General features: G+C 49.7%; 1 protein-coding gene across 1 annotated transcript in view; it reads right to left on the bottom strand.

Annotated features, from left to right (window-relative positions):
• Positions 1-22402, bottom strand: part of APBA1 (amyloid beta precursor protein binding family A member 1) — a 194893-nt gene that overhangs the window by 7880 nt on the left and 164611 nt on the right. The window contains exons 6-10 of the mRNA XM_040620261.1: positions 15195-15227; positions 14093-14179; positions 13301-13486; positions 9232-9411; positions 6700-6912 (exon numbers count right to left, since the gene is read on the bottom strand). Of these exons, the coding sequence (XP_040476195.1) occupies positions 6700-6912; positions 9232-9411; positions 13301-13486; positions 14093-14179; positions 15195-15227 (699 nt within the window). The remainder of the gene's footprint in view (positions 1-6699; positions 6913-9231; positions 9412-13300; positions 13487-14092; positions 14180-15194; positions 15228-22402) is intronic.

Genomic DNA, 22402 nt, shown 5'->3' with positions numbered 1-22402 from the left:
CCCCCCCCCCCAGGCTCCTCGCGGGCCCGACAAGCGGCGGGGGACACCCTGAGGTCCCTTCCAGTTCTGGTTCTGACTTCACTGCTTCCCACGCGTCTCTCTTCCTCGGCGTATTTGATGACAATACCACATCTCAACGCTATGCGTAAAAAATGAAAAAGAGGCTTCTTTTGGGGGTGGTGCTCAGATATTCATGCGCGTGCAGGTGACCCTTGAACAACGCACGGCTCAGGGGCGCCGATGCAGATAAACCTAACGACCAGCAGCTCGCCGACGGCATGAACGGTTAGTGCGTACGGATTGTACGCCGTGTTCCTGCGGTAAAGGCAGCTAGAGAGAACAAAGGGTTATTAGGGAAGTCACGGGGAGAGAAAGCACAGGCGCAGTCCTGTGCTGTATTTCTTGAAAAACACCTGCGATAAACGAGCCCGTGTGAGTCAAACCCGTGCTGTTCACGAGGCCACCGCACGTCTCTCCCCCTTGAGTGCCGCCTCTTTCTCAGTTGCTGACTAGTAAGTACTGGTCACCAGTAACGTGCATCTGGGGGGAGAACTGGGCGGGGAGGGGGCTGCAAGTGCACGCAGGGCAACTGGAGGGGCTTAAGCCCCGTACCCCCCACCCCAAGTCCCACACCCAGAGACCAGGAATCTGTGGGAAACCAGAGTGAAATACGCCAAAGCAACCAGCACCGCTGTGAGGATCGCAGCCTCGGACAAAGCTGGCAGCTTCGAGTGCTTACACCTATTAACTGCCGGGGTCATGCAGGTAGGTTTTGTGAGGCACGGGGAACCCTCCAGAGCACGCTCAAGAGCCAGAGAATGACTCCATTTTCTCAATTACCTAAAAAAAAAGTTCACATCGCTCTGGTGGGTTCCTTCGTGTGTGTGTGAATTGATTTAAGAGGCCTGGTTTGTCCCTCAGTGAATGAACTTCTAGACCGGGGAAATGTGCCACAAGAGAGGCTTAAAGGGATGGCCATTTGCACCGGCCAGACCACGCGTTTGCTCCGCGGTGCCCAATTGATGCTTCGAGGTGGGGCCCGTTAAGTCGGATTCCTGAGCTGCCAGTTTACGGGAGGTGCCAGTTATGCAAGTGGTCATTCCGTCCCCACGACCGACTGCAGTGGAATGGTGGAGCAACAGCAATCAGACGACAAAAAGGGATCAAAGGTATCCAAATCGGAAGAGAGGAAGTCAAACTGTCTCTCTTCGCAGATGACATGATACTCTATATGGAAAACCCAAAAGAAGCCACTCCCAAACTATTAGAAGTTATAGAGCAATTCAGGAATGTGGTGGGATACAAAATCAATGCTCAGAAATCAGTTGCATTTCTATACACGAATAACGAGACCGAAGAAGAAGAAATTAGGAATCCATCATTTACAATAGCACCAAAAACCATAGTTACCTTGGAATTAACTTAACCAGAGACGTAAAGGACCTATATTCTAGAAACTATAAATCACTCTTGAAAGACATTGAGGAAGACATAAAAAGATGGAAAAATTTTCCATGCTCATGGATCGGAAGAATTAACATAGTTAAAATGCCATGCTACCCAGAGCAATCTACACTTTCAATGCTATCCCGATCAAAATATCAAGGACATTTTTCAAAGAACTGGAACAAATAGTCCTTAAATTTTTATGGAAACAGAAAAGGCCCCGAATCTCCAAGGAACTGTTGAAAAGGAAAAACAAAGCTGGGGCATCACAAAGCTGTGATCACAAAGACAGCATGGTACTGGCACAAAAACAGACACATAGACCAATGGAACAGAATAGAGAACCCAGAAATGGACCCTCGGCTCTTTGGGCAACTAATCTTTGATAAAGCAGGAAAAAACATCCGGTGGGAAAAAGACAGTCTCTTCAATAAATGGTGCTGGGAAAATTGGACAGCTACATGCAAAAGAATGAAGCTTGACCACTCTCTCACACCATACACAAAAATAAACTCCAAATGGATGAAAGACCTCGAGGTGAGACAGGAATCCATCAAAATTCTAGAGGAGAACATAGGCAGCAACCTCTATGACATTGGCCAAAGCAACCTTTTTCATGACACATCTCCAAAGGCAAGAGAAACAAAAGATAAAATGAACTTATGGGACTTCATCAAGATAAAAAGCTTCTGCACAGCCAAGGAAACAGTCAAAAAAACTAAGAGGCAGCCCATGGAATGGGAGAATATATTTGCAAATGACACTACGGATAAAGGACTGGTATCCAAGATCTACAAAGAACTTCTCAAACTCAATACACGAGAAACAAATAAATCAAAAAATGGGCAGAAGATATGAACAGACACTTCTCCAACGAAGACATACAAATGGCTGACACATGAAAAATGTTCAAAATCATTAGTCATAGGAAATTCAAATCAAAACCACACTGAGATCACACCTTCGCCAGTTAGAATGGCAAAAATAGACAAGGCAAGAAACAACAATTGTTGGAGAGGATGTGGAGAAGGGGATCCCTCACATTGTTGGTGGGAATCGAGATTGTACAGCCACTCTGGAAAACAGTGTGGAGGTCCCTTAAAGATTAAAAATTGAGCTACCCTATGATCCAGCCATTGCACTACTGGGTGTTTACCCAAAAGAACAGACGTAGTGAAGAGAAGGGCCATATGCACCCCAATGTTCATAGCAGCAATGTCCACAATAGCTATCGTGGAAGGAGCCGGGAATGCCTTCAACAGATGACTGGATTAAGAAGTTGTGGTCCATATATACAATGGAATTTAGCTATCAGAAAGAACGAGTTCTCAACATTTGCTGCAACATGGACGGCACTGGAGGAGATAATGCTAAGTGAAATAAGTCAAGCAGAAGAAAGACAACTATCATATGATTTCTCTCATCTATGGAACATAAGAATCGGGAAGATCGGTAGGGGAAGAAAGGGATAAAGAAAGGGGGTAATCAGAAGAATGAAGCATGAGAGACTATGGACTATGAGAAACAAACTGAGGGCCTCAGAGGGGAGGGGTTGGGGGAATGGGATAGAGATTAGGAATACTGTGGGAGGGGAGGGGGAGGGGAGAGGGGAAGGGAGGGGGAGAAGCCAGACTGGTCTCCATAGTAACAGGACAGCCAGACCCCGATGATCCTGTGGAAGGAAGGGGAAGTGGTGTTCTAGTTTAGGAAAGAAAAAAACAAACCAGGAGGGCAGGACCACGGAGCAAATGAACAGGCCGACTGCTAACATGCTTTTGCCCACCAATACTTATGCCTCAGGAATGATGACAGGAGAAATACGCGCTAGGGAAGAAAGCCATTAAAATGATTCAGTGCCTATAACTCCATTCTAGAAGGGTGTTCTGTTTACGTCGTTTACACCCTCGTTTCTCCAGCTGTGTTGGAAGACTGGTGATGTCATCACCTGCGAGCGTGTGGACAAAGGAGCCCACGGAGGACCCGTGGAACCTGCCGGTGTACAACGGCCCCAGGTGTTTCACGTCCACGTTTTCGAAGCAGGGATTTATCAGGATGAGAGGGGCCTGCTGAGTTCACCACAGGGTGCGTCGGCTCGGCACTGCAACGGGGATGCTACCAGCACATTACCTGGCGCCAGGGGTGGGGCGGTGATAGCCTCTGCTTGGGAAGGAAGCAAAAAAGAGCTCTGTTGTCAAGGGAACTTTAACCCCCTATTACAACCTGCTGGGAGCCGGCCATTGTAGCTGAAATCTGGTCAAATTCTCCTTCCAGCCAGGGCGGGCCAGGCCCACGGCCGCACCCGTGACACAGCAACGCACTGCAGGGCCCCGAGGCCGCTGGGCTGCGTCCTGGCGGGGGCCCGCTGGCCCTGTCCTCCTCCGCCTGGGCGGCCACCGAGGCCCGTGTGTCTCGCTCTGCATCTTCAGCAGTGATATCTTTCATTGCCACGTGGCCTTTTAATTCCCTGATTCCGCACAGACTCTATTTATAGACTCAGAGATCGGCTCCCGGCGCAAACAAACCATTTCCCCTCCAGAAACCGCTTGGAAGGTGCTCTGACTTTCGCAGAGCAGTCTTCGTGTCCACCTTGATGTGCGGTCCAGCAGACAGGAGCCCCCGTGTGGCCCCTGGGCCTGGCACAGCCTTTGTGGTCTCAGCCTCCCACGTCGGGTCTGCCTCCTTGGACCGGGGTGCACTTGTCCTCTGGGGAAAGCCGGGCAGGTCATCAGGAAACCAGGTGCCCGTGAGGGAGGGACAGGTGGCCAGGGCTGCCTAGCAGGTGCGTACGGGCAGCACCCTGCACCTCCTCCCACGAGATCATGTAGCACCCCTCCTCCTAGCTGTCTCGACCTAAACTGTCTCCAGACATTGCCAAGCGTCCCCTGGAGAAGGGGGTGCAAGATCCCTCGGCTGAGAACCACTGCCTCAGGGGCTGACCATTCACCACCGAGTGACATCACGGTGGCTGAGTGACCCGACTCGACTGCTGACAACTGCGTGACCCTGAGTGATTACATCACCTTTCCGTGCCTGGGCATGGTTTCCTCACTTGGGCAGCGGCTTGACAACAGTACCCACCCTACAGCAGGCTACCACGAAGTTTCCGTGAGCAAACGCGCACAGTCTCAGAATGGTGCCAGGGGCACGGCACTCAGCAGCTGTTAGCTTCATGTCTCCCCAGCAGGACCAAGTTCCTGGGTGCAGACTGTATCTACTGTGTCTGGTTCCCACGGCCCCTCAGTCGTTCTCACGCACACACTGGGTTTCAATAGTGACCCGCTCACTAGTATGAAAGGGCATCCGTGAACCTTGGCCCGTGCGACTCAGTTGCCAAACGTGGGTGGGTCTGGTGTCCCCAACTCCCGGCCCGTGCCCCCCGGCCTCTCCACGTTACCACACCACCAGATCAGCCTTCCCTGGCTGGGCTCCGACTTGTCTCTGCCCACCGCCCATCAATTCAACCAGAAACTCCCGAAGAAGGCCACTTTCCTTTCTGTTATCTGCCTACCTAAGTCTTCCTCCTTCCAAGTCCACTCTAAAAATCAGATAAAATTCTCCCTCTGCATGCTTACTGCATTTCACCTCTATGTTGCTATTAGGGTCCACTGAACCCTTTTATTTTTTTGAAGATTTTATTTGAGCGCGTGCACGCGCGCAAGTGAGAAGGAGTGAGCATGAGTGGGGAGGAGGGGCAGAGGGAGAGGCAGAAGCAGGCTCCCCACTGAGCAGGAAGCCCAATATGGGGCTCGATCCCAGGACCCCGAGATCATGACCTGAGCCAAAGACAGACACTTAACCGACTAAGCCACCCAGGTGCCCCAACACTGAGCCCTTGTAATGATCAATTATCCTCCACATGCATGCTGACATTCTGGCTTCTCCATAGTTCAGCTCAGCCTAACGGAGGCCCAATTAAACACGTCTGAATGAATACGTACGTTCAAAGTAGGTTCTTCAAACTTTTTTCTTTTTTTTTTTTTAAAGTCACCTGTATACCCAGTGTGGGCTTGAACTCACGGCCCCGAGATCAGGAGTCACGCGCTCCCCCGACTGAGCCGGCAGGTGCCCCCAGCTTCTCTCATCATTAATGCAGATTACGAAGGGGTAGAAATGATTTAAGTGTAAGATGTAACAAAAAGAAATTAAATGAGGCCAAAGAGGGCTATTTTTTCCTCTGGGTAAGATAATCTTTTGAGGAATCAGAACGTATCTGTTCCATTAAAAACAAAGAGGTACCACCGTCACATTCCTTCCGCTCGCGTCGATTTCCCGCCCTCGAGCGCTCAGCCACGGATGTTGGCTTTTGTGATTTTCCTTAGTTTAAAACAACCATTGCATGAATTCATTCGTTTCCCCCCTCTCTCTCTCACACATGCACACACACAGCTACATTCTAGCTCACTGGCCTTCAGCAAACCCTGAGGGATGAAAGCCAGTCGTGGAATCCCAGTCCGCCTGGGGGGGTCGGTGCCTCGGGCGGAGCTGGGGTCTACAGACACCGCAGTGAAGGAGGAATGTTCCTACTGGCCATGCCGTCAGCAAGTCCCAAAGCACGCGACAAACTATGCAAAGGCCTTTGTTTCTAAGAAGAAAATCTAATTTCTTCCTCTCAGATATTCACGTTTTAGTCTCACGTGAGTAGCTTTTCTCAGCCTTACGCAAGAGTGTCCGTTCAGACTGAACGAGAAGTAATTATGCTCAGGTGGGAGAGGCAGCACGCAGCCTGTACCAGAAGCCCCCCCTTCTCATGGCATGTGTGGGACCCCCTTACACAAGCTCTGGGGGAGGACACGCTCACTTGGCTCCCAGCCACGGCCACTGCGAAGGAAACCGGCTCTCAGACTTGAAGCGTTTCCATGATTTCTAACAGGGATGGCCAATCGCCTCACGTACGTCTAGCTAACTTCAAGTGACTGGAGTACTGAGCAGCGGGAAATTCGGTCCAGGCTGAGTCTAGGCTTGGGGAAAAAGAGTGCTGTCATTGATGAGTGATGCCTGCAAGGGGCACAGCATGGACAGTGATGTTCTGTGAGCCAAATACACTGCCTTTGATCTAAAACAGTTTCAGGGAGGAGTCTGTATGTGTAACCTGGTGGTTTGGAGCCTGAGTGCGAGCCCATGCCTTTATTATCTGTGTCCTCCCTCCTCTGGGTCCAACGCTTCATTTATGTTCCTAAGATGAACGACGGAAAAGCAGTCGCACGTTACCCCCCTCAGGTGTACAACATTAGTCGCTTTCCCACGTGCAGGTACCTTAATGATGCTCTGGCAGGTGGACAGAGGCAAACCCACCAGGCTGGTGCCATTTATGGACATGATCTGGTCCCCGATGTTCAGCTTCCCCGATTTCTCGGCGGGCCCTCCGTGCATCATGTTGGCTATGATCACGGTTGGCAAGATGGACCCCCAGCCGGACTCCACGATCACCACACCTAGGATTTCTCCCTTCTGCTTCTCTATGAAGACCTGAAAGGAAAACACAGGACCAAGAACCTGCAGCAGCAACCATGCAGGGTAGCGACACAGCTCAAAGCTTCCCCCCACCTCCTGTTTGACTAAAGGAGAAAGGCATTTCCCTAACGGTTCTGACCCGGACAAGTCCTGTCTTCTCTTGATTCCATGGCATTTGGTGAGAAATGATGTAACACAGGTCCATACGATTTCCTGTAATGTTTGCTCCACATGAGCAATCCTGCCTTGGCCAGAGGAACACAAAGGACAGCAGGTGCTTTTTTCCTGCAGTCCCCGGGGAGCTCGGGAAGAGAGACTGCGTGGGTGGGGACATCGGTGGTGCATTATGGTTTCCAGAAATAGCTTTTGGATTCTATGCACAGGCTGCCCTATTCCATAGCACTTCACAAATTCCCTCCAACATTTAAGATTCTTGAGTTAAAAATAAATAAATAGACATTATAGAAACATTTCTTTGCAAGGCGCAAGCTGAAGAAAAAGGGGGAAAAATGATGCTAAGGTTATCACGGCAAAAAGGCTGGGAGCGCACGTAGGAAGACCGTACTCTAGACAGGCATAATGTGTGGCCTTCCTCGGCAGGGCAGAGGGGATGGCGGTCAGGTTTGGCTACCTGCAGCGTGCGCAGGGGGCAAGACGCTTTCTGGAAGTCTCTGACAAAGACCTCACATATTTATTTATCATGGTCACGGAGACACAGACGCTCGAACACACGCTGTGGTGGCGGCTGCCGGGGCCTGACGAAGCCCCTCACAGGCTGGTGTCCCCTCTCTCGGCTGCTGAAACTTGCAGCTGGCCGCTTCTCTGGAGAGCTGCCCCTCGGGAGACACTCCCTAAGACGGGTTGTTGAATTGCGTTCCCCTCGAAATTCACAGGTTGGAGGCCAAACTCCCAGTGCCTCAGGATATGATCTTATTTGGACTCAAGAGTCTTTACAGAGGTGATCAAGTTAGGATGAGGTCATTAGGGTGGGTCCTAATGCAGTGTGACTGGTGTCCTCACAGGAAGGGGGGTTGGGAGGAAGAGACATACATGCATAGAGGGGAGACGACGTCTTCACGTTGTCTTCACAGGGAGAAGACCATGCTCTCCAAGCCGGGGGGAGGGGCCTGGGACACACCCCTCCCCCACAGCCCGCAGAAAGAGCCGACCCTGCGGACACCTTGGTCTTGGACTTCTAGCCTCCGGAACTGTGAGACAATACATTTTTTGTTGGGCAGCGGCCTAGTCTGCCGTACTCTGTGAAGGCAGCCAAGTGCACCGATACACCCCCGTCAGATCGTGGCATCTGGGGCTGACTGGCACAGGGCACAAAGGCTGGCCAAGCCCTCTGGTCCAAGGTGGGACAAGCCCGCCCTGCGATCTGTGACCCGGAGCCGCCTCTGGATCAGAATGAAGCTCATCTCCAGCAAGGCCGTGCTCCTCCTCAGTGTCCCCACCACCTTGCTGCCCACACTCGCTTTTCCTGAGTGCACTCTCCCCGAAACCCCTTGAACAAGAGTCCCTGTCTCAGGCTCTGCTTCTAGGGAACAGAGGACACCTAACCTCCATCACTGAATAAAAAGATCGCTTTCTCATAACGGTACTTCTGTCTAGTGGATAAAGCCCAAGCCCCTCAGCTAGACTTTCAAGGCTCCCAGTTCTGACCTGAACCCTGTGTGGGCCTCTTCCCATCCTCTTCCACACACACACACTGTGTTCCAGCTGGGCCATCTCACCCATGGCTCCCCTGACAATTCCTGAGCTTTCTGACCTTCATGCTTCCATTACTTTGGCCAGCCCTTGCAAATCCTTTACGCTTTCCGAAGAACACCCAGACCTCCAGACCAGCTCAGAAGGCTGCGTTCTCCTCCAACACTCTCTCTGAAGCCATGGGGCAACCCCCGGAGGAGCCGGAGCACAGGGTCTATCACCCGAGTCCTGACCACTGCTCCCTTCTGCCGGGCACAGCGGCCTCTGACTAGCAGGTGTGCCCAGCACCATCACTGACCTTCTCCGTGCCCTTTCCTAGACGGTGGGCTTGGGAAGGGTGGGGTTCAGGTCCTACTCACCTCTAGAACCCACCCCAAACTGAGCTCAGGACTGCTGAGAGCGGAGGATGCCCCACCTTGGGGATGGCCCTCCATGGTGGTCTTTAATGACAGGGTCTTATGACAGGGGAGCTGGAGATGGGCCCAAGTCCTCAGCAACACCCTGCCAGCTACACTCCGCACCCCCCCTCCTGCCCCTGAAACTGATCTACCTTCCTTCCAAGGTGGGGCCACCCTGCACTCCCAGGGCTTCTGCCCGGCTGGCCGAGCTCAGAGAAGTACTTACATCTTTGCAGTTTTCCGACTTGGAGAAGTGGATCAGGTCATCGTTGTACATATCCTGGGTGTTGAGCAGGTCACTATACTCCTTCTGGCTGAGATCCTCAGGGTTGATGCCGTTGGCCCTGAGGAATTCCTGGTATGCCACGCTGAATGCCTGCCCGATGGACTGTGCTATCAGCTGGGCCTAGACAGTAGCCGGAGAGGGAAGACAGACGTCAACGGGTAGCAGGACTGGGAGCCCCAGGTGTCAGCTGGGCCTGTGGGTCTACACCTGGCACGAATCCCTGCCAAAGCCCAAGCTCAAAATTAGTAGGGACATGTTTCATTAGGAAAATGACCACAAGGGGGCTACTGGCATTCAGGGGACAGGAGTCAGAGATGCTGGACTTATTGCCATGAGGACAGTCTACACGATGGTGAACCATTTTCCATCCTGAACGATTCTCAAATGTCCCCCTGGACGCTCGTATGCGTGTAACACCAGGAGCAAAGCATCTGCATCCGGGACTCAACTTCAATTTATATAAAACACAAAGGCATTAATTGCACAGCTCTAATTCACACGAAACGTTCCAAGAATACAGCTGCTGTGTAACGCGAGAGAGGATGATGATTGTCTATGTCCAGCACTTTACCAGAAATAAGCTTCGTGACTTCGGAAAATCATTGGCATCAAGGCTGCTCGTGGTATCTGGGCGGCCAGTAAATCATGGCGCCATCAGCCCCTATGTTTGCTGCACAGCGAGGGGATTCTGCAGGAGTGTGTGGTCTGCGTATCTATTTCCTTATTGAGCCCTCAATTCAAAATGTCAAATAGAAGTGTTTACGTTATTCAGCGTTCTCACATCCAAACCTATTACTCAAGTGGGTGTAAGCGTCTGACGGCTCCACTATTCCTTCCGGAGCGGCCGGACCCAAGCATTTATATACTGTAGTAAGGACTTTATTTCAGTTTGTTTTCTTTTTACTTTCCCTCTGTGTTACATTTATGGCAATACTTCAGCTTGTGAATAAATTTTCAAAAGGGGAGGTTATATTATCTATGGATTTTATCTCAGGACAGAAACGGGCATCACATCTGTTGTACAAAGGGGGCTTGGCCCCCCTTGAGAGCCCTGCTCAAGTCCAGCCCCACCATTTTCCAGGTGAGGAGACTGAGGCCCAGAGACATGAAGAACTTGCTCAAGGTCACACAGCCCACAGGACAGGAATGCTGCTTCTGTGGTTCCTTCTCTGGCACTGGGCTTGGAGAGCCTCTTCCCGTGGTAAGTCATCCAGGCTACGGGTTCGGCTAGCCAGCAGCCACCAGGCACTTCTCACGTGTCCGTGCTGCATTAAATGCTATCCAAGGACCACTGCAGCCATCTGGACATCAAGCCGACAACAGAGGGAAGCAGGACAGCACCACAGGCCCTCATCCTAAGCTCTTGAGGCCATGTTTCAGAATCTAGAAATTTTTGGATTTCAGAAAGGTAAAAGCTGCATATATCATACATTGTCTAAAAACCCCATCAGAACCTGGCTAAGTGCCGTATAAACAATCAGTAATATTCTTACAGCAAAATGTGTAAGATGCACGGTGAGCTGGACAAATCCTATAAATTGTCTCATGGCAGTTCTGGGCAGGTTTATCAGCCGACTGACTACAAAAATCCCTTTTGCTTCTCAGAGCTCTTTTTCCCCCCCCTAAGATTTATTTTAGAGAGAGAGAGAGAGCATGAGTGGGGAGGGGCAGAAGGAGGGGGGAGAGAGAATCTCAATCAGACTCCATGCTGAGTGCAGAGCCCAATGTGGGGCTCGATCCCACAACCCTGAGATCCTACCTGACCTGACATCAAGAGCTGGGCGCTTTCCCGACTGAGCCGCCCAGGCGCCCCTCTCCGAGCTCGTTAGACTCTGGAACTGTAGGTCTGTTTTATCGTCCCCACCGCACATGCAGGGAACAGAGGTGGCAGTCAAGGTGTTCACTCCCTGGGAAGGGGGTGATGTGGGGGATGAATCCGGGCAGACGGACTCCAAAGCCCACCCTTGCACCCACCACGTGGGACTGCCTCTCCATAGGAAAACAACGAAAATCTTGAGAGCAATGTTTGAAACGCGCACACACATACTTCTAACCTCCTCTTCCTTGCCTTGCCTTCCGAACCGGGCTTTAAAAGCCGCAAACGTACGGTGAAATCAGAACCGCTACACGGCTGTGCTGAACTTTTCTCCCTCCGTGACTCTGGTGATGCCACAAGCCACAAGGAGGACCCACCGCCCTGAGTCCTGAGCAGGACAGGAAGGCATCGAGGCCCTCACTGGGACTGCGGTCAGCTGGCAGGCTGCCCCTTGCTGGTGGACACACGGGCTTCCGCTGTGTGGGCAGCATCCGCTGGGGCCACACGGCAGCCCGGCGGGGGGGGGGCACTGTCATTTTACATGAGCTTAGTGGCCTCACCGCCTGTACGCGGAGGCAGGATCCAGATCCGGCTCTCCCGGCTCTGGAGCCAACACTCCTCCTCAATGCTTCGGAAGCAAAGGGCTAAGATCCCCAGGCCCACTCCTGTCATAACTCCTGCTTCTCCATCCTTCCCTCTCGTCAGGATCTCCGAGGACAAGCAGTCCCTACTTAGAAGCCACAAGCCAGAAGGAGGTGGCAGAGGCATTCGCAGGCCTGCAGAGCAGAGCTAACTCGGACTTTACACCAGCCTGCAGGACTCACGAGCCGGAAGTGTCTAAATTCAACTTTCCAAACTTCCTGAGAAACCTCTAAAACTCATTCGCTCCCGGTCTGCGTGCTTGGCCTCAAGTTTTCAAGGTCTCTGCCTTCTCAGTGATCTTGTCCCTGGGGGCCTGTGTTCTAGAGAACCAGACCAGTGAACCATGGTGCAAAAAGCATGAGCACCTCCACGGCCCTGTGGCCGCAGCTGTGACAGCTCTGAGTCCCCAGGGAAGAGCAGTTTGCCTCTGCCTCTTGACTTTTTGCAGGAAGGCAACTTACTGCAGCTAGATGAACGCTCTTCTGCAGAAAGATGGCCTCCTGGAAGGAGCCAAGGTGACCACCGGCAATTTTTCTTTAAGTAGTGAAGGGCTCACTGCTCAATGTGAGAAACAGAGCTTACTCTGCTGTGGCAGGAGGAAAATCACAGTCAATGGCACAGACAAGGAAGGCCCTCTTGGCGAGGGGTGCGGGAGGGGTCTGCGGTGCCAGACCTTCCTGGGGCTATGGCCCTGGCTCTCAAGGGAGCTTCTAAGGCCTGCCAGGCTTTAGGAGAACCTGGGTGCTGATGTGGCTTGAAGCCTGGATGCCTCTCCAGCAGTTCCAGGGATGACTAGGAAAGAAGACAAATAGAAGGATGGGCCCTGCCTCTGTTGTGAACGAATTTTCTCTGTTAACCGCGTCACCCGGAAAGAGGGGGGGTAGGGATCACTGGTTTTGTGACAGGAGCAGCAGCTGGTCTTGTAAGGACTGGGAGTGGGCTGGTGGTGCTCCTGCCACCGCGGGGGTAGGAGCAGGAATCCTAACTTTCCCGTGGTCTAGAGGGCAATTCTACACAACTGAGAACTGTCCTTCCCAAATGTCCTCATGCCCAGGTGAGATGTGCTTGGGGTGCCCACGGGTCTAACCATCTGACCACATTCCTTCTACTCCTCTCTCGTTCTAAGCTGTCCTCAAACTGCACCAGCAGGTCCTGGCCTCAGGGCCTTTGCACTTGCTCTTTCCTCTCTCAGTTGATACAGGTCTCTCCTCAAATGTCACCTTCTCAGAGAAGACTTTGTTGATTACCTCACCTGACATAGCTCCTATCCCAGTTTTATTCTTCCTTATAGAACTCCTCACTATCTAGTTCTGTATTAAGTACATTTACCTCTTTTATTCTGTCTCCCTATAAGCCTCATGATGAATACCTCGCCTATTTATTCAGCCTTGTATTCCTAAAACAGTGCTTGACACATAGTAGGTGCTCAGTAAATACCTGTTTCTTGTACGATTAATGAGATGATTCAGGTTCTGAGAAAGAGAGAATCTGCCCCCCACCCCCAGGGGCAGCCCAGGTCACCCGGAGGGACACCAGGGGAGGCAGCCTTACATCCTCAGACTCAAAGACGTGGCAGATCATCTTGTACTGCCTTTTTCCATCCTGGGAGGGGTGGGAGGCTTCCACGTTCTCCTGGGAGTTAGAGCGGGGCATCCGCCTGCGGGCCATGAGTACGACGATGTTCCCGATGTCTGCTATATAGGAAATGGTCCTCAGAGGGTGGTCCATCATGGTCTCCTGGAGGGGCAAGGGAGAGGACGCTAAGTCCAGCAGCATCGAACGGCCTATGAGAGAGTCTGCCACCCCACGGCCCGGTCACGTGCGGTCCACATGTGGGGGCCCCTGGGGTTCACTGCAAAGACTGCTGGCAGGCTTACACGTGCCCACTCAGGCCCGGGGGCAGGAAGTGTCTGCGGCAGGCGGGAAAATTTCAGTCATTTTATAACCAGTAGAATCCCCAGTGGAGAAGTTAAAAAAAATAAGGTAAAAAGATGCATATGCGATGTTTATATTGTGTGTGTGTGTGTGTGTGTGTGTATGCATGATTTTAAATAAAATTTCTTAAAAGGCCAATCTGTTCAAGTTAATGAATCTCCTCATAAAAACTTACGAGATTATTAGCAAATAACATCCACGGTATATTGTTCCTTTGATCTTCAAGGGAATGGTCCCAAAAGCAGCACACCCCCTCCCCCCCAGGAGCAGGCACTGCAGACACAAACTTCTGGCACGTTTGGAAGCCAGAGGGTGAGGCCAGCTGCTCTAGGGACACGGGCACAGACCCTGAGCTGCCATGCTGGGCTGGGCATGTCACCCTGGGAAAGGTCGCAGGCCAGCTGATACCTGTGTGTCGGCATTCAATACTTTGATTCTCTGGGTAGAAATGAAGAGATCCACTTCGGTCATTGGCTGAGATTCACCTTCGGGAGCCTGAGAAGAAAAATGCACACGGAAGGAAAGCTTAACCTCCTACCCCGACTCAAGTGCACAGCAGCAAGGTTAGCTCACACACAGAGGCGCTGAGACACAGTCACCAGAACGGCAGTGCTGACTCCAGATTTAGACGCCAAAGCTGAAGGGACCACGGAGGATGGACTGACGGACGAGCGTTAGCATTGCCAGGTCATAGGGGAAAATGCCGAATCCCCTCTACTCCTGCCCCTACGGAAGCAGTAACTCACTGCTGATTTGACTCTACGAGCAAGGATTGTGCATGCCCTTTCGGCAAGGCTTTTCGAGCCCAACAGGTGGAAGAATAAGGGCAACGGACCCATACCCCAAGACCTTGGAAAAGCCACTTAGAGTCTGCCCCCGGCCCAGTGATGGGGGACAACGTCTGTAGCAGGTGCAAACGAAGTCATTTGGATGCAGTTCTGGTAAGAGGGTCTTCATGTTCATACACCACCACAGCAACACAGAAGCAGTCCCCACTCCTGGAGCCACCCCATGAAGGAACCCCAAATGCCTCAATACCCGAGGGGCAGCCCATAAGCACCTAGAAGCTCCATGACCAAAAAAGCGCCTCCGTCTGGTTCATTTAGGGTTTAACTCCGCACAGTGTGGTTATTAGCGAGTTTTCTTTTTTGCATCCAGCAATCTGACAAAATCCGCAAGTCAAACGTGACTATAATTGAACAGACCCAAGTCCCTGCCGCATTAATGCTCCTGGATGGTGGGAACTTCCGCGCTACTGTAGGATTCATTTAGCATCTCCAATCTGCTCCCTGTTGTTTCTCTGATGTGAAATGACTCATGAGCAACAGAAAACAGCCACTTTAGGCAACTAAGTTTTGAGAAACGTTGGCTAATGGGGCGGTTCAAAAAGAAATCTGAACGAAAACTTGCTGGATGCAGAAAACAAAAACACAAAATAATAAAAAGGCAAAACATAAATAAACGAAAAAAACAGGCATAACACCAAGCTGATGAAGTTTTTGTACTGCACCTTCTTTCTGCTTTTGGCTAATTTCTGGGCCATCTGCTTAGCATGGAACAAACAGAGACAGGAGAACAGTTAGAAAAGAATTTGCAGAGACTCAAAGTCGAAAAGGGAATCGACAAAATTAATATCAAGGGTGGCATAAAGCATTTCTGCGTGAGGAGGACAGACTTTAAAAAATCCTACTCTGTAGACAATCAATTTCCTAACTCAAAATTTAGTAGGTGGCAGGGGCTGTAGGAAGAAGTGCTTCTTATACTTAACGGCAATTGATGCTTTCAAAGAACCAACTTGGTTCTGCTGATTTTCTTTACTGTATGCCTGTTTGCTAGGTCACTGATTTCAATCCACATCTTAATCTCCTTCTACTTTCTTTGGGTTAAATTGGCTGATTTTTTTCTAGCTTCCTGAGACAAAAATTTAAATTACAGATTTATAAACTTTTCGCCTGATAGTATTTACTTAAAGCTGTGACTCTCCCTCCAAGTACTGCATTAGCCATACCCCACAAATTTTGATATGTTGTAATTATCGCTTCAAAACGTCTAATTCCCAGGGATTTCTCCTTTGAACTCTGGATTATTTAGAATTGTGCTATTAATTTTATCACATTGGAGAATTTTCTAGTTATCTTTTTGATACTGGTTTCTGAAATAATTCCACTGTGGTCAGAGAACATACCCTGATTCCAAACCTTTTGCACTGTGCTGAGTCTTAGCCCTATGGCCCAGAACATGACCAACTGTGATGAATGTCAGGTGGACTTCAAAAGCTGCATTCTTCGGTTGTTGGGAACAGTGTTCTATCAATTGTCAATGAGGTCAATTATGTTGGTTAAGGGTACGGTTCAAATCTTCTATGTATTTGATTTTTCCTTGTCTATTTGTCCTAAAATTTACTAAGAGAGGTGTGTTAAAATCTCCAACTGCTACTGTGGATTTGTCTGTGTCTCCTTTTGGCTCTGTCAATCTTTGCTTTATCTATTTTATATCTATGTTATAAGGTACCTATGTATTTAAGGTGCTTATGTCTCCCTGTTGAATTGATCTTTTTATTTTTCTTCATCTTTAGTAATAATTCTTGCTTTAAGCTTGTGTAATATTAATATGGCCTATTCCTAACTAGAAATATCAGTAATATTCCCTCCTTTACTCATAAGTAGAAGCTAGTATAGTTGATTTGAAAAAAAGAGAGAGAGACTGCAGGCTGATTGTCTAAAATTGAATCCTGGCTCTCCCTCCCACTAGTTGTGTGACTTGGCTCAAGCCGCTTACTACCTCTGTGCCTCAGTTTCCTCATCTGTAAAATGAGGATAAAAACAGGGCTGTTTTGAGGATAAAATAAATGTATGCAAAGCTCTTAGAACAGTGCCTGGTGCATTATCCACACTACATTTGTTTGTTATACGATTAAAATCTACCTAGGTCAGGGGCGCCTGGGTAGCACAGACGTTAAGCGTCTGCCTTCGGCTCAGGGCGTGATCCCGGCGTTCCGGGATCGAGTCCCACATCGGGCTCCTCCACTACGAGCCTGCTTCTTCCTCTCCCACTCCCCTGCTGTGTTCCCTCTCTTACTGGCTGTCTGTCACATAAATAAATAAAATCTTTAAAAAAAAAATCTACCTAGGTCAGAAAGCAATTTCTTGGCTTGGGGTAAGGCTTGCTAGAAGACACACAGATCTTGTACGAATAATGGTGAGTCAATGGCCAAACCACGAACGCTGTTGTGGTGATGAGGGTGGGTGGAAGATCGTCTGCTCTCTCACACTCCTTGGTACTCACCTGTGGAAAAGCCCTTTTGCTCCCAGCAGCACACCTCTATTTCATGAATGAGTCAAATGTGTTGTCTGTTCTACCTCACTGTGGAGAAACTGGATGAGTCAGCGATCCAAACACCACGTACTTAATCTCTGGTATAGCCAGGAAACTAGAGCAGCCCTGCTCCCACACAGCCACCCCAGGGCTCTTACTGGTGGTCATGAATCCATGGTGAACAGTCTGCTCTGGAAAGGTCAGAAGACAGCAAGTGCAAGGGGTATTGTAACTGTGGCACGTGATGGTGGAAATGTGTCTGCGTCTGAGGAGTGGCCCCATGCCAATGCTACACCACGCAGATTCCTATGTGGAATCCGAGAGTCCTGCTGGGGGTGTTCTCATCTGTATCAGCTCTAATCCTCATGATATAAATGACTGTTCTGAGATCCTGCTGTGTGTGTGTGTGTTTTCTATCACCTCCCCTGAAATTATCTGCCAGGAATGTAAGAATTTCTAACATTTTTGATACCAAGACCTATCAGCTATTGGTCAAAATTCTTCACTCTAAGGAGCAGTGATCTGAAAGGGTCCTCTCAAAGGAAAATAAGACCACTACAATGGAATGACCAACTTCTGGTTTTTTTTTACTGGCATGAGTGATGAGGAAAGAACTGAAAAGGCAAACTGAATTTCATGAAGGGCATTCTGAAGTAATATTGATGGAATTAAAAGTATTTTATGCACTTAAAGTAAAAACATCTTTTCAACCACATAGGATCTTCGGGTGCCCTGCAACTAATTATAATTTAAAATTTACACTTGACGTTGGGAAGGGGTGGGATCTGGAATGAGAAACTGAAGTAGCAGAGAAGCCCAGGAGAAATGTAAAGCCAGCATTAAAATCTGCGTGCTTCGTGGGGCTGATTACGGCTTGCCCCCCAGCAGGCTGCGGGGCAAAGGACACAGACTGTGGCACTATTGTCCACCCATTCACTCTGCACTGTGTACTGAGCGCTTACTGCTAATCCTCTCTAGGTTAGTCATGCTAGGGAACCTTCTGACGATTCCAGCTTTCCTTTCCCCAGCTGACATTTACGGAGCCCTTGCTCTGAGCCAGTGTCCTTCTAAGTCGTTCACGTGTATAGCAATGTGAAAGCTTACAGTAACCCTGTGAGGTAGGCACTACTGTATTCTCCTCTTGCAGAAGTGGAAACTGAGGCACAGAGAGACTAATTAACTGGCTCAAGGTCACACAGCTGTGAAGAGGCAGAATAGAGATTCGAACCCTGGAAGACTCACTCTAAACCACTAGTTGTGCAACTTAGGCAAGTTTCTCGTTTATAAACTTCCCAGTTTGTCTGTAAATAGGGTTAATAATACCTACCTCACAGGATTCCCCACTCCCTCTGTTTTGAGGAGTAAGTTCATGTATGTGAAGGACCTGCTGTAAGTGTTCATATCCTCTTAATCACAGACTTCTTCGAGTCAGATGGGAATCATGTAGCTTATACAAAGCCTCAATGATAGAGATTTTAATTTTACAATTAAGTCCTGATTTTTGATATTTCAAGAAAACCTTTCCATAAAAGAATAGAAAAATCTGATCTTTTGGGACAAGCTAGTCAAGACAAATATGAGAATGTCTGATAATGAATGCTCCTTACACAAATGCATAGACCAAAAACATCCAACACCATTTGTGAGCTAACCACACGAGCTTCACAAATGTGGGAAGAATGGAGACACATACGCCATACTCCGCGTGGACACGAAGCAGTTTCCAGGGCTCAAGCAGAGCTCAGCTGGTGAGCCCCGCTTCTGGCCACAGAGCAGAACATGCAGCGGGCATGAGGGTGGGATGAAGCATGGGGATGTAGTGGAGAGATAGGAAGACGAGGGACCTAGCCGCCCTGGCTTCGGGTTTGGTTTGCTAGGTAGGGTTAAGGCATGGTTCCCACGCTGTGGGCGGCGTGGGGTGTCTCTACCTACGGTGCTGTAGTTACTGCCATTCTGTAGGGCAGAAGTTTCTCCCAAAACGTGTTCCAGACAATCTTACCACTAGACTCTAGCAGGTATCACACAGTGATAATGTATTCCGTGCTCAAATAATGATGGGGTTTCTGGTTAAACCAAATGAATTAGATCTCCTTAGTACAGGACTTCTCAAAATCTTTAATAGCAAAACATCCATACTGGGAACTATCCAAAAAAGAGATAAATTGTGCAGTGTTTCCTGAGCTAACGCGCCAACAGAACCTTATCAGTGGGAAGCACTCAGCTTGACAGGAGGGAATGCCCCAAGGCAGTCGGAGAAAAGATACCCCATAAGGCTGGGGTGGTCTATGCTTCCCCACTTTGTACTGTATATCAGAACTTCCTGGAGGGCTTACGAAAACACAGATTCCTGGGCCCTTACCCCATTATGAGTTTCTGACGGGGGTGGGCCTGAGAACCTGCATTTCTAGCAAGTTCCCAGGTGGTGCTGATGCCCCCTGTGACGGGATCCCATTCTGAGAACCACCTCTTTAATGCGTTCCTTAGTTGGATGGGGCCTCCTAAAAGGGTATTATGTCTTCTCAAAAATGACCACCCACAAAGGCAGAAAGGGTACGTTAGGGAGGGTCCAAAGATGAAAAAAAAAAAATTAAGAAAAATGGCAGATGTCTTCTAATTCTGCTATTGCATTTAGGTACACCTTATTATATTTTGGCAGATGGAAAAAAACCTTTTAATTTCAGATTCCTCCGCCTGCCTTTTGTTATTGTTACTTAAACACTCTTCTTGGTTCCCTTCCAGACTGCACGTTTCTCAAGGTCAAGGACTGGGTGTTGGGTAGTTTTTATCTCCTGAGATGCCTATCACAAGGGTCTGTAAAGGAACACTTTGCTTCCGGAGCCAAATTCCTTTGTTTTCTTCTCATGTTAAGTAGAAGATTTCTGGCCAAACCACAAATCCAAATTTCCCCACTTGGCAAATAAATCTATAAATCCTTTAAATTAAGAAAACAGTAATTCTTCAAACTCCCAAGTGCAAATCCAATAAGCACCCCAATCGACCAACGGAAGAGAAATTAAAGACGGTTTTGAAAGCAAAGTTTCAGGGGTGGTGTTTGCTCAGAGACAAAGCAGCACAAACAACCATGTCCACGCAGGACTCCCGGTGAGGAAGGGCTCAGCCACGTCCAAGGGGTCAAACAGACCACGTAGGCAGAAGAGAGAAAGAGGGGTGAGACAGGGCCCCCCGCGGGGAATCGGGGAAGGAGGAGGAATCAGAAGCAGGACACCCTTCTGTCTTTGTTCAGATGAGAGCACCAAGGCGGAAATTTACTAATCAGTTTGGGCTGAGGATATTGCTCAATGGATTTCCAAATAAATGCATAAAGCTTTTCCCCTTCCTTCCTGGACAGACACTGTAAAATCTGTAGCTTCCTTCCTCTCTGAATCTTTAGAGAGGTGGCCTGGAGTAACTCATTCCTGAAGGTCAGGCTCTCTTTAGGAAAAATTGGCACCACCTCCCTTCTAGAAAGGTGTCACCCAGCACGGGCAGGCACCATAGCGCATGCGCCGGGAGACCATCGCGACTGATCCGGATAAACGCTCCGGGCTCCCTGGTGCCCTCTGCAGGAGGTGAAATGTCGGTGCACATCCCTACACAGTGACTTTTTAGGGGGTGCAGAAATAAACCGGGGGTCTAAATACTGTCTCCACCTAGAATTTGAAAAAGCGTCAGTCTGGGTGTAACGTCAAGCAATCTGACGGGCGTTTAAATAGATGTAAAAGGAACAGGAGGCAGGAAATACTTGATGACAGGCAGCAGTTCCTTCAGATGCATAGAAGCACGTTGCAAATGATACTGATAAATGAAATGCAACCATTTAGCTTTACCGCTCTATAATGAATTCCTCACGCTACCATAATTTGCTGTAAAAATAAATATATGTTTTCCAGATGCCTACTCTGCTCTTGGCAGGTCTAAAATGGATTTATAATCAGCCTCATCTTGCTTGTTCTGATCAACACCACCACCTAATTTTTTTGTTCGGATCAACTGTGGAACTTCCAGAGACCCATCCTCTGAAGCTTCAAAGTAAACTTCCTGGTTTTTGATCAGGGAAGCTGGCCTTCAGGAAGGGAAAAGCGTGTGGAACCTCACTGTGGAACTCGGAAGCTGTAATTCACGGCACACTTGGTCCTGGGTGGGTTCTGGCGCTGGGTGGCACAGCCTACCCTGAGCGTGGCTTTCTGTTCTGGGGATGTGCCTGCTCCCTTCCTCGGGGTCACAGAGCAGTGGAAAGACAAAGTATCCGTGGGAGTCATGGGCTACCACAAGGTGCCCAGAATGAAGCCCGGACCTGAACACGTTTGACACCTCAATGGACAGAAGCTGGGAGAAGTCCTCTCAAAGCCTCGGGGGGTCTTCAGTGCTCCGTTGAGGCGGACTGCCGGGGGAGGCACCTGAATAGACTCTGGCACTGTTTCCTGACAGGGGCAGAGGGGGTGCTCTGGCATTCTGTGGGAGTTAAATCTGCAACCTGTGCCCCCAGCTTGGACAGTATACGGTGGCCAGCAGTCCTGGTTCTGGCCCCCTATTGCCAGTAAAAATACCCCCCAGACACTGTGGCACCCCGAAGTGCCCCCCACCTGCTTCCTAAAGCTGCTTCTGGAGGTGGTGGTCCCCATCTGTCAGAAAACCAGTGAGTGAAGCATGCCAGGTCCCTGTACTCCCACTGATCCTGGGGATCATTAGCATGTGTCCAGAGGGGAAGCTGCTTCCTGGTGTCATGGCCTGCAGTGACCTTCCATGGACACTAGCCCCTCACGCAAGTGCATGCCCCGGATAACAGCCTGCAGAGTCTCGGGCAAATGTAAGCTCTTGGTATAAATTCCCGACAGCCCGTTATCCTCACCTCCAGGGCCTTCCCCTGTGTGCCCGTTAAATAAGACCCCCGTGGAGCTTACCAAAACCTTGCTCTTTCTGGTATGAATTGGCCAATACAAACCCAGGAACCGCAAAGTATTCCACTCACAGACCCTCATTAAGACATGTGCCCCACGTTCTATCTCACCCTCTGCCTGCACTCACTTGGCCTTGAGCCCCAGCCTGCGGCCCCCTTGAGGCAGGCTGGCTGCTTCCTTGAGGACCTGTGAATAATAAACATCTCTATTTCCATTTCCCTTGTGCTCTTTTGCTCAACCATCGGGCACCCCGGGGCTCTGCTGAACAAGTATTAACAAAATCGGAACGTGCTCTGTTTGGTAACTGTGGGACATCAGGAGTCACAATTACGTCCCCAGAGACTTTGTTTTTAAAAGTTATTTGCCTGCACAGTACAGTGCCTGGAAAGCAGCTTGCCCTCTCATACAGATTTGTGTGTTCTTGTTTTGAATGCCGTGCCTGGGGCAGGCTCCATTCAGGAGGACTTTGGGGAGATCTAGAGGTATTCACGCCCCCTCTCTAGGA

This window comes from Ursus maritimus, unplaced genomic scaffold (genome assembly GCF_017311325.1).
Source record: "Ursus maritimus isolate PB19 unplaced genomic scaffold, ASM1731132v1 scaffold_34, whole genome shotgun sequence".
Classification (NCBI taxonomy): Eukaryota; Metazoa; Chordata; class Mammalia; order Carnivora; family Ursidae; genus Ursus; species Ursus maritimus.
This window is presented reverse-complemented; position numbering and strand designations above follow the sequence as displayed.